The 13,149-nt window shown below is 38.8% G+C and overlaps 1 protein-coding gene across 1 annotated transcript; it reads left to right on the top strand.

Annotated features, from left to right (window-relative positions):
• Window positions 1–8,343: 8,343 nt before the first annotated feature.
• LOC149740863 (uncharacterized) lies at window positions 8,344–13,036 on the top strand. The gene is made up of 6 exons (XM_089872644.1): window positions 8,344–8,602; window positions 9,695–9,867; window positions 10,267–10,411; window positions 10,640–10,725; window positions 11,142–11,269; window positions 12,862–13,036. Exons 1-6 carry the CDS (start codon window positions 8,413–8,415, stop codon window positions 13,019–13,021), a joined length of 882 nt encoding a protein of 293 aa, XP_089728770.1. The 5' UTR covers window positions 8,344–8,412; the 3' UTR covers window positions 13,022–13,036.
• Window positions 13,037–13,149: the final 113 nt, after the last annotated feature.

Raw genomic sequence — 13,149 nt, 5'->3', positions numbered from 1 at the left:
AACGTCCTCTTTAAAATTAAGGTTATAATCTTTATTGTGAGAGCAAACTTTATTTGAAACTTATGAATAATCTTAAACTAATACATTTTATTCCGTTCAACTTACAATTTTTATTTTAAAAATAATATAGGCCCATTATTTAAGAGATGAATAAGACTTCGAAATTTGTTTTAGCATCCAGCCATTCTAGCCTATACTTCAAGGATGGCGAGTTTCTCTGGCGTGATTTATTATTAAGTGTCGATTGAGTCGCATTCGGTTAAGGCGCCTCTGTGGGACATCATATCGGTTGTTAAGCCTCTTTATTAAATTTAACAATAATGTTGACAAATTGCACCAACTTAAAAGTACTGTGGGGTAAGAAGGGACACCTTTGGCCCATAATATCCAAATATCCTGATCGTGTTTTCCAAAAGCCTACTTTATCTTTTAGTGTAGAAATATAAAAATAAGATCGCTAAAAGAATACAAATCTGACCCCTTTTATACAAACATATACCAGTCAAAGCCGACTTTCTAAAACCAGATGTGATAAACTATCAGTTATTTCAGATGGTGGAGAAATTAAATTTATTGCGATTTAAAGTTTACAATATTTTGCGGATCCGGTAAGACTTTTAATATTCCTTTCGTGTAAATTTAGACTTTTATAATAAAATAGTAGGATGGGGGAAGATGGGACACCTTTTCATTCTACTTTCTCGTCCCATTTGGTAGCAAATAAAGAACATTCAAAGAAATATTAAACCGTATCCTCACGACTCCCATAGACCGTTGTTATTTGTTTAAAACACGATCAGGATTCAAGATATTTGGATATTATGTGCTAAAGGTGTCCTATCTTCCCCCCGCCCTACTATATATGTAATTTGGACTCAAGGTATTTTGTTTACAGAAAGTTCAATTTCAAAATTTGGTGTACGCACTCAACAATGTGTCCATGGCGTCACAGTCCTCGCGCTTACGTCATAGTTACATTGTGTGACGAATACAAAGAACTGCACGCCCGAACTGTGACCTGTTGCCGGCGTTTCACGGGTACCTCACGTAACAGACGTGTGCGGCCTCCGTAACCGTCTCAGTGCTCGGTTCTCTAAAATCAGGCCTCCGCTGCACTTTTGCTGTGTAGTTCCCATTTGAGTTTATATTAAAAACAACAGGAATTTGGTAAAGGTAATTCGACCTGCGGCATGCCCTACAAATTTGGTTGCACCTGTTTCGCCCGTAGCATTTTTTGTCTGTTGCGGAATTCCGTATGCGCGACAACAACAATGTATCGGCGCGTTGTGGTTATACTAAGCTTCTAAAATTCGACAGCCCCGCGCGCCTACACAGTTCAAACGTAGGTTCCGAGTTATTTAAGTTTGCGTAACGTTAAACAGAAACGGGTCAGCGGATTTAGGGCTTAGGGTAAACACATCGCTCACAATTGCCTTAGAGCGAAATCCTAACTCGACCTTTCATTATATGGGCAGTGTAAACATTCTGCGGCCATAAGTGAAAGTAAAACACGGTCTGTTGTCGTTTAAGAATCGATGGGGTCTATAGGAGTACCTTTCACATCGAGGTGACAAGGCCCAAGCGAAATCTGTTCTTGTTTGGCTGGCAATGAATATAAACGTGAGGATCTGCTCAATACACGGCTATGAATGTAAACAATGGCACAGCCCGAAAAAATAACGGACCGGTGTTAAAAATATGTTCATTTTTTCATTTATTTTATAATTTCGCCCCCCTGAAAAGCGATAAAATACAGTTATACAGCCCGAAAAAATAGGGACGTAGTTTAAAAAAACGTTACTTTTTTTAGAATTTCTCCCTCCCTTGGCTGCGACACTGATTGTAAACGTGACGTTCTGTTCAATACACGGTCATATAAGATCTACCCCCAACGTTGTTTACAGCTTATAGCAATACCGCCACCTGTTAAGTGAGAATACAGAGCATAATGATGGTTGTAACGACCCACTAAATCTGTACATGGCAGTTAATATGCTAAAAATAAACGCGCGGGATGTCTAAGCTGTGTGATTTCTATTGTATTTAACATTTACCATGGCGGGGATAAAATAAATCTTTTGTGGCAAGTCTGAATAGCCCAGCGGTCATCCGATTTAAGATCTTATTGATCGATAATAATCTTACACAAGGGTGTCTGAATGCTACCTTTACATAAGGGCCAATTTCGCGCATCCATATGACGTCACAATCGTTTTGTCGTCATAATACGTACTCCTGCATGTACCAAGAACTGAACGGTAGGCGAACATTGATTCAAGGTTTGCTTTCAATAAAAATAATCGCCTTATGGATCACCGAGGTGGTAAGATTGTGTGTTAGTAACTCGCCCACGCGTTTTGCCTAAAACCACATTTCAGACAGATGGCGTTTCGCAAATTCTAGATTTCCCGTCTTGCCCCCTTTACTTGTCTATGTGCACGTGATCTAAATACAACCACAAAAACAGTTTTTTTGTCATAAATTTGTTTAAAAAACGTATGTTTATTGTACCAATTTATTTTAAAATGCTTTTTTGCTTCTATACTTTAAATAAACTTTTTTCGTCTCTAATTTGTTGTAAAAACGATTTTTCCTCAATTTGTTTTACAATGGCTGCATTTTCGCCACTACTTTATTTTATAGACCCCAAAAAGCGTAGCAGACCCCGTGTTACTAAACCATTCGCCAATTTTTACAGAACCGACAATCATGGACTGCCTTTACTCGTTTATATTACGTCACCATTACGTCACCTCACATGGTGGGATAAATATTTCATAACATCAAGATTTTTACCCGAATGCCACATGTTGTGTGTATTTGGGCGAACCTGGACTGTGAGAAATTAAGGGGTTTTAGGATTTGAAGCAATTTAAGGTCTCAATACGAGCCTGACAGCCCGTATGTAAAATATCGTTTTCATTTCATATGATACAGAGGGTAAGATGGGACACCTTTAGCACATAATATTAAAATATCCTGATCCTATTTTAAACAATTAACAACGGTCTACTATAGTGAGGAGCCGTGAGGATCCGTTTTTTATAATTTTTTGAATGTTCTTTGTTTAAACCACTGAATGGAACAAGAAAATAGAATGAAAGGTGTCCCATCTTCCCCCAACCTCTTACTGTACGTTTTACTTTAAAAACATAAAATCATCTTGAGCGATTTTAAATTAGGTTAAAAATTAATCCGAAACGTGCAATATACATTGCATATATGAGCGTTCATGCTTATATTGAAACTGATCAAAAAACACTTTTGTTTTAATTATAAATACGTGGCATTTTTGCTTTGATAAAACTCTAACGAAAAATATCGGAAAATATCGATCACTGTTTACATAAGATGCTGATTCGATTATTTTAAAATTAATCAAGATTGCAAAATTTATAAAATTGACGTAGAAGATTATCTGCAAAAAGTAAATCAGTGCTTACACAACAGCGAGCATTGTTGAAAAAACTAAATCACTGGATGATATTTTATATGTTTTTGTTCTTTATTTCGCTTAATCTGTGATATAGTAGGGTAGAGGAAGATCTTCAGTATATAATATCCGAATAATTTGATCGTGTTTTAAACAATTAACAACGGTCTACAGGAGTTGTGAGCATATATGGTTTTATAATTCTTTGAATGTTCCTTGTTCACTGCCAAATGAGACGGGAAAATAAAATGAAAAGGTGTCCCATCTTCCCCTATTGTAAAGCGAATCAGCACCGTAAATAAAAAAAACGACGTGTTTGATGTAATTACCAACAGAATTACATCAACTTAACTCAATATATATAGGGTACTTTTGAAGAATTACAAGCAATTTATAAAGTAGCATTCTTAGTGTTACTCATTTGGCGTCTTTGTTTTATTATATTATACAATTTTATATAGTAGGGTTGGGGAAGATGGGACACCTTTTAACTTTATGTTCCCGTCCCATTTGGTAGTAAACAAAGAACATTCAAGGAATTATAAACCATATTCTCACGACTTTCATAGACCGTTGTTATAGGTGTTTAAAACACGATCGGGATATTTGGATATTATGTGCTTAAGGTGTCCCATCTCCCCCACCCTACTATGGGAAGTATAGCATTTATAACGTAACTCATTTGGCGTCTTCATCTTATCCCAATATATTATACAATTACATATAGTTAGCGGTCACGGGTTAACATTTGCCAGGCTACGGTTAACCAGTGTTTAAACAACCTCAGTATTCGGGACGCTGTCGCAATGTGACGTCATGTCCAATACACGTGTCCAGATGTTTGCTGAGCATTCTCGTTCGCCAGATAATGTGGTACCGGCGGTCGGTGTGTATACATATAGGGCGTGGTACAAAACGTCTATTCACTGGCTACGACTGCAGGAAATAACGTCTATATTCGATTTACCCTCTTGCGTCATTGGCGAGGTTACAAGCGATAGCACTTTACGAACTTTTCGACGTTTCTTCGCAAATCGACGCAAATTCGATTTGAGGTCGGCTTTGATTCCAAATCGCACCCGGGAGACGCGATTTGGCGACGCGCATCGTTCTTCCGGCGCGGTTCGGTTTCGGTGTTCGAAAACTTTTAAATTCCCATGCGAGTTGCACAGCGCTTCCCATCGATGTCTATAGAACAATAACTATTATGACGTAATACCCGTGAAACAAGCGCGATTCTTTCCCACCGACGAATCCAGACGAACACACCGCATCGGTTTCCGGTTTCGACGAGCCAGGATACTTCGTCATTCCCCTGCTCGCGGCTCAGAATCGAAAACCTCATGCGCAAGGTCGGCCTGGAATGCCACGCTGTATTCTTTTCAAAGCAATAATGTCATCGCCCTTAACAATTTGTGACCATAAGTTGGTAGTAGTGGTGTCCGTTGTTCTGTCGTCGCGACGTTGATATTTACTCCTCAATTTGAAAGCAGCGATGGACCGAATTATATGCGCCGCCCACTCACCTTTCTCTTACAGCTCCGCAAACATATTCGTGATAATCGCTGCAAATTCACGGCTCGACGATGCAGCATTAGGCGTTGGGTGGATTTAACGTAAGCGGGCCAAGAGACAGTTGCGGCTAACGTCTTTTAGATTAGCTTCCGAAATCCACCGAACCGAGACGTTAAAGCCGAAATGACAAAAGATATGACGTGATGTTAAAAATTACAGAAAAGATCGCGCTTTTATCGACAAAGAAAAATGAATGCGAGGTATTGAACGAAGGGACTCTAAGATCCATAATAATCGAATTACTTTGATCGCGAGGCGTGGGGTTCTATTACTTTTGTATCAGAAGGAAGCGAGCAAAGCGTATGCTTGATCGTGCTATGATAATGACTGTGATTTTACAAGTCAAAAGTAAAACACTTAAACAACTAGACTAAAGGTAACTCAGAATAAGCGAGAGTATGGATATAATGTTTGCACATAAAATATCGCGGTCGTTCGTTGTCTTCCGGTGAAAAGAAAAAGGCAAATCACTTCAACAGGCAGGGTCGGTTTAAAACAGATCCCTAAGGCGAGACGCTGGGCTCAGCAACGTGACAGTTCGGTCTTATGAACCATAACACTGTACTGCTATATATACATACTGAACTACTCTAGGCTTGTAAATATTATAGCAGCAAGCTTAGATGGTACTTGTAGTTGGTTTGTTTTTAAACTAATTTCGCAAACACGGCAAACAGGCGGCAGAAGAGGCGAGGTTACTCTGCGGTTTTAAAATCAATGTTAGTTTTTGGTAAATATACTGAAATTAACTGATAAATTTGACTGTGTAAGCCAGCTTATACGGCAGGCCTGCGTAATGCAATCAGTTTTTAGAGAGGATATTTCGCTACTTACTTGTTTGCGGGCTAAGCTTTGGCGTCAATCGCGCAGCCTTAATAAGTCAAATATTTACTGGTGCATTTAGGGTTTGTAAGATTGGGATAATTATCAAATCACTATTTAGTCAACGTTGGTAAATTTGCTCAACCTACGTTTGCATTTTCTTCGCCGTTTGATGTTCAATATTGAATTGTTTGATCTTAACCTACACGGTTGACTTTCCTTTTAAAGCGGGAACGTATTTGCTTTTCAATAACACCCCCGTGAAGTCGGCCCATGATTTATTAGCTTCCAGCATTCGTATCATCTCAAACGGAATTCCGGCTTCAGCGACATGTTTGTACCCTGTATATGCATACCGCCCCCGCACAGAGAAAATAAACAGATATTTCTAAAACTGTAATAAACTCCGTGAATCTACCACCCTGATGCAGGGCTCATGGGGCAGGACGATTCTTGTGTAAAAAACACAATTAGGATAAAATCGAAATCTGTATTTTTAGGAGACGACTAACGATGCCATTTAGGCGATGTATAAATCTTCTTTATGATAAAATTCGCTGGACTCAATTTTTGTTATGTTTTCGTAGCACCAGACCAGATCCTACATTCTAATAGCTGTTATATGAAACCCCACCGCCACAGCGCGCCGGTAAATTGCTCGGATTTGGCTTAAATTTTGTCGCCATGTTGGTTCCGCCGAGGGCCAATTCAGTAACTTTGACAGTGATACAAATATTTGGATTTGGCGGTGCTAATATCGTTTCCGGGACCTCAAGGTCGCATATTTTAGATTGAACTGCATGCAATACATGCTAAAACATCACTATTGGATTTAAGACTCATGTGTTTACATTATAAGACGCTCCTATCCGTGTTAGCCAATGTTGCTAATGTTATATTTGTGGTGCACCGTCAATCTGTTTGTATTTGTAAACGACTTAGTTTTTATATTGTAAGCAAATGTGAATCCAAGTTTAGCAACCCAATGCTCTTTATAGCTGCACGCAGCTGGCGTGTAACGCAATCCCGACGCTCAAGCCGGCAGCTGAAACCGTTCTCCCTTGGGGGACTTTCCCTGCTGGCCCACGTCACCAGTCAGACGTAAGTGGGCGAAGTGATGCCAAGGCGGGGTCTTATCTGCCAACAGGCACTTATGGTCTTAAGTTAAACTGCTTCGACTGCGAACAAGCCCGAGCGACGGCTGGATTGCTGTAGAATGTTTATTATGAAAGGTTTAACTGAAAGCTCAACCGACTTTTAATCGCTGGGCATTTGCATGTAGCTTGAAATTTAGGTTTGAGCAGAAAATAATCGAAAGGAGCGGTTACAATAGTTAGGGGCCGTTACGTGTTTTTGGCACAAAAGGCGATTACTTGGTTGATCCTGTACAAGGTCAACAGCGAGTCATTACCACCGCTTGATTATAAGTCATTCGACCGCGCGGGGTTACGGGAGACAATAATTGCAGGTTAAACAACGGAATTATTGTGAGCGTACAGTGGACTTGGTCGCAGCGCTTTGGTAATAAGTGTTTGCTAAACAATACTAATTATAGGTTGCTCAATCCGACTTGTGGCGCATTTACTTAACTGACGTATTTCGTGACGTATTTCATGACGTAATTTATGACGTTATCTTTTGAAAACACTGTTGGACTTTTACGTTCACATTGTATGTGAAAAAATATGTTTTTGTGATTAGGGAATAGAAGTATTTGCTGCGTGTCTTTGAACTGTATCGTGGGAATTACTGATAACGCGGGTGAATATGCACTCCCAGAAAACGGCGTTCAGCGAATGTTTTCATAGGGCACCTGTAGTTGTTATAGGACGCGATACTCGGAAAAGAATTTCGCTCAATCATCCTATTTCAACGATTCTGTAAAATGTATCAGTTAACAGATTGCAAGATTGGTGATGTTTTTCTAGCGGAGAAAACGCTACGACACTGTCGTTTTGCATAACAGTGGCCTCGCCGTCACTTTCCGGTTTGCTCGAAGTTGTATTTGCTCATCGGGGCGACATAGCTTGTAAATCATATGAATATAAGATGTGGTTAACGAGTATAAGATACGTATGCTGGCGACCTTATCAGTGGGCTTACCGGGCGTTGTATATATGGGCGGTTACGCGACTGCTGTAATCCCCTCAGACAGTGAGAATTGTACACTTCCTACGCCGTCGCATAGCATTTGACATCATATCTATTTCAGCGCATTGTGGCGGAGCTTTGAACGTGGGGTTAAGTAAACTTTCACTCTCTTTTAGCTTTATCGCTTTAACGCAATTATAGCTTTGTTTGCGCACAGCGGTAACTTATCCACGATTGTAGTTTAATAGAGTGGGGGAATATGAGACAATTTTTTATTCTACTTTTTTGTCTCATTTTATAAAAAAACAGGAACATTCTCCGTATCCTCACGATTTCCATAGACCGTTGTAATTTGTTAAAACTCGATCAGAATCTTTGGATATTATGTGCTAAAAGTAAGCCGTCTTTCCCCACCCTACTATAGATTAATCTTTCTGCAGGATTTTAAGTAGGAATTTTAATTCTTGCATCATAAGACCTCATTAACAGCCATGAAGGTTCTTTGCGTGGCAGTAGCGCTGATACTGCTGATAAACACCGATGCATCAGGAAAGCGTCACAAGATGCAAACTAGCGTGAGGAACGTCCAGGGAGACGATCCGCTTCTGGAAGTTGAACCGATTCCTCCGGACACGATGCTCGGCGAATGCTCGTGCAAATGCTGTGAGAACACCCCAGCACGTAAGTTGCGATACAATAAATTAACTAAAATGTTGTTTACTTTTATTTACATTGTATTATTCAAAACGTTATAGAGTTCTAATAATATTTAATGTTGTTCACTTTAATTTACATTGTATTTTCTGTAAGGTGTAACGGCCACGTCTTTTATCCAAAAAGATATTTTTCTGTTATATCAACAAGTGTGTTTTAACAACTGTTGTTTTACCGTTAGTACCCGTCTTCTCACTTTTAAAAACTCCCCGTTCTTCGTTATCATGACCGAAAAGAAGTGATAACATATGTGCGAGCAATACTAACGTAGGTTGTGTATAATCATCAAACAATATGTGGATGCATACTTGAGCGTTCAACTAACTGTGCGTATAGTTGCCCGGTACACAAACGGACTGAAAACCTGTAAATATAGTGGGCTGGGTTAAGATGGGACAATGTTTCTTTCATTTTTTCTCGTCCCATTTGGTAGTAAAGAACACTCAAAGAAGTATATGATCGAATCATCACGGCTCAAAAATAGCGTGGTTGTTTAAAACACGCTTAGAATATTTAGACATTGAATAAAAAATGTGCCCCTTCTACTCCACACTATGTGTGACTGTATACTTGAATTTTCAATTAACTATAAATGTAATTGATACACAAAAGTACCGAAAACCTATACCACAAATGGTTTCTAATGGTATATCATCGAGATAAGAGTTATGTCGCTCAAGGGTGTCTATTACGTGGGAGGCGACTTCCACATTGGCTTTAACGTGTGTCAATATTATTAAGCCCGTCGTGTGTATCCAATACCCTGCTATTTGCAGAGGTGTAAATTTTGTCCTTCTGCTGACTTGTACGAACGTATAAAATGTAATGGCGTTTTAATATACCAAGGTGATAGCATACTACGGCCGTAAAGCAACTTCATGGATGCGTGTCAAAACAATATAGTAGGGTGTGGAAGATGGGACACCCTTTTATTTTATTTTTCTAGTCAATTTGGTAGTATACAAACAAATTTTTTTACAATTATAACACCGTTTCCACAGGTCTCCCACACACCGGCCTTCATTCCTAGTTATTTTAACAAGAAGTATTTTTCTCTAGCTATCATCCAACCAAAATGTGCCAATGACATCATCATGGCTGTGGACAGCAGCGCTTGCTTCCGTGACCACCACGCGAAGATGATGAGGTTCCTCCGGAAACTAGTAAGAAGGATCGGAAGAACTGAAAACATTCAATACGGAGGAACAGAAACAAGGCTGGGAATAATGCAGGTAATGGATCAATAACCTAAATTCTGGGTCCAGTGGACATCACCCACATATAATAGAATGCAAGTAGTTTTAAAAATGAGTTGTTCAAATCTTTATTCATACAAACAAATCACACTCGTGTTATAACGACTGTCCTTTCCTCACCACGCGGCCATTTGCCATAAACAAGTTGCATTCATTCATCAGTTCAATTTTAAACGAACGCTTTGTATTCTTAGTTATTTTCACATTGATAATACCTGTACACCCTCCAAAATATGTTGACTGCTTTATTCAGGCCACAATCCCCTTTTCGTCGTATAGATCCTTTTTAGTCGGGCAATTGTTTTTTGGGCGATGTTTTTCTCATATCTCAGTTTGCTTACATTTAAAGTCTTACATCTTCTGTTTACTCTACAGTTCAGCAGCGACATTCTCTTCCCTCTCCATCTTAACTCCTTCGAAGATTACACCAATCCATCAACACGTAGGGGGTTAATGTCCGGTATTGAACAAGCCTTATCTACTCTCGGTTTCCTCGGTGAAGGATCTTTCCTTAACAAAGGTATTTCTTGTATTAGTCTTTATTTTGCAAAGATTATTGAGCACGTAAGTGTTCTCTGTCGGCATCGGTCATGTAATAATGGCTCTTTTAATACAGGATGTAATTATTGCCAAAATGACGATAATTGTAATACGTACTTACTCATTAGAGCAATGCTTTCTTGTCTTCCTATCTCTGTTTTTTTATGCAATACATTCAATTTTAACTCTTGCTTCTTTCGGTTTTCAGCCTTGAACGCGACCGTTGACCATTTCCAAAGCGAGCCACGCCCGGAAGAACTTCTTACGCAGATTTCCCCACAAACCCCAAAGCCGGTAAGCGACTAATTCTCAAGTTATTGATCAACACAATGTTTAGGGATCTGGTGCTACGAAATATGCAACACAAAAATCAAGTCCAATCAATTGTATAATAAAATTAGTGTCCTTCACCCAAATAGAATGTTTAATTATACTTTTGTTTGGCATTAACATTTAGTATACTCGCTTGTCGTGTAACACCCTATGTTGTTGTAGTGTCACGTAAACAAGGTATTCATACGAAATTATGCTACTTGTAGACCCTATAGCAGAATCATTACATAGGCTCATCCTCACGACCAAAAAAGAATGTTGTTAATTGTTAAAACACGATTACAAAATATGGGATATGGGACATTATGGGACATATGGGCATCCCATCATACCTCATACCACTATATATAATTTCAACGCGAACTCTTTGATTCCAGGTCGTTATTTTAATGACGAATGGTAAAAGCCACCCAAGTGTGACTATGGATGACATTGAGCTCTCTATTGCTGGTTTGAAAGCAGCTGGAGTCACAGTTATTCCAGTTTCCGTCACCCGGGAATGCCAGTGAGTTAATAACACTTACACATTTAAGTTATAGTAGGGTGGGGAAAGATGGGACACCTTTTCATTCCATTTTCTCGTCCCATTTGACAGTAAACAAAGAACGTTTAAAGAATTATAAAACCGTATCCTCTACATACCGTTGTTACTTGTTTGAAACACGATCAGGATATTTAGATATTACGCGCTAAAGGTGTCCCGTCTTCCCCCATCCCACTATACATATTTTTACGTTTCAATTCTAGCTTTAAGTAGATTTATATCAATATTCTCGATTGTCAAAAATACCAGAACTATTTTAACCACGCTCAGTTATTTTAAAGCGTAGCTTCACATTCGGTCTGTACTCATTTAATATTTTCACGTTTTTGGTTTAAACTACTAATTTTACGCATCTGGAATTTTTAACCCTTATTGAAACGTGGTAACTCGTAATGTAACACGAGGTGTGTCAAACAGAACACCCGTGTTATAACGACTGTCGTTTTTCGTCCACACGAGGATAAAAGCAAGTTACATTTATTTATTCATTGGCGCCTAAACATAAATGATGTGACCAGATTCACTAGAAAGGGTGACTTTCCGTAATAATACATCTCAAATATATAGTTAAACCTGGACCTCAAATGCGGTCCCTTACACAAGTTTATAGATCCGGTTGATAACATAAACTGAGTGATAAGATCATGTCCCAATGGCGACGAACACAACGTTGGGTGTATTAATCATTTCGTGACATTTAAACGTCCGGCAGAGTGGGCAAACTAGTAGCCTACAGCTTGTTTATTTAACGGTCAAGGGCTTAGAGACCCCTTGCGTTAAGTTCCATGAAAAGTTGTACAAATGTCTTTAGGGCATGACCTAGCTGAACTTTGCTCCGCCCAAAGGGGGTGTTTAAATTTCCGGTTAAATTGTAACCAAGATTTCGTTATATAATCTGTGCAAGGGGTGCCAGCTAAAAGTTGTTTTGAGGACGAGCAGTCCTCACTGTACTAGTGGCATTCTAAGCATTACAAGTAAACGTTGTATTTACATTAAAAGATAACACTCAAAGTTTAAAATCTAGATCCTAAAAGTCTCTTTGCAAATTGTTGTCAAAATAGAATATGCACAACATTAAAAAGTACTCAACCGTTTGGCCATTAGCAGCAAAATACACTTCAACAAAAATACATCTCATACCGCGAATTTGCCTGTCTTTGCCATTCAAAAATTGGCAGAAAGTTGAAGTTCACACGAGAATCCAAGCGTTGTAACTAAACACAAATAGAGCCGAAGTGTTAGGTTCCTGTTCTGATACAAAACGTTGGTGCCTTTAACTGTCTGTTTGCGAACAATGGAGGCTATTCTAGTAAAGTTGACAATCGTAATAAAGAATAATGCTTTGTGACTCAGAGTTTGTGAACCTTAAACTTCGTCTTTTCAATGAGGTTCTCTGTTTATTTTGATAGTGGCTTATCACTGTTTTACCGACGCTTAATGGTAAACATTAAACACTTTATATTTCCACAGCATGACGCAAATGCTGGCAACATAAACATATAATATGTCAGATATAGTTTTTTGGCTTGAAGTCTAATTATTTGCATTTTTAGTGGAGTTCAGAATGATGTTTGGAACGAGGGCTTGTGTCCTGATACAATCATTTTGAACAAGTTAGCCAAAGTTGGAAGAGACGAAACCTCAACTTTCTTTGAGATGAAGTCTCATGACGTATTGGCTGACGTCATCAACGAGCTTACAGTGAGAATATAAAAACTATTTTATTCAAAAAAAAATAGACAAAAAATGTAAAAATAACCTATGTTTGCTGCGAATCTTTAGATTTTTTTAAACCATAAGTTAGCATCGACAAATAGGATATGTATACCATTAAAAACTTT

This window comes from Ciona robusta, chromosome 2, assembly GCF_009617815.1.
Source record: "Ciona robusta chromosome 2, ASM961781v2".
Lineage (NCBI taxonomy): Eukaryota > Metazoa > Chordata > Ascidiacea > Phlebobranchia > Cionidae > Ciona > Ciona robusta.
Note: the sequence above shows the minus strand (reverse complement) of the source record. Positions and strands in the feature narration are given on the sequence as shown.

Coding starts and splice junctions, on each gene's coding strand:
- LOC149740863 (XM_089872644.1), top strand. CDS start 8,413: ATGAAGGTTCTTTGCGTGGCAGTAGCGCTGATACTGCTGATAAACACC. Junction 9,868..10,266: donor CAAGGCTGGGAATAATGCAG/GTAATGGATCAA, acceptor TTTACTCTACAG/TTCAGCAGCGACATTCTCTT. Junction 10,412..10,639: donor AGGATCTTTCCTTAACAAAG/GTATTTCTTGTA, acceptor TTCGGTTTTCAG/CCTTGAACGCGACCGTTGAC.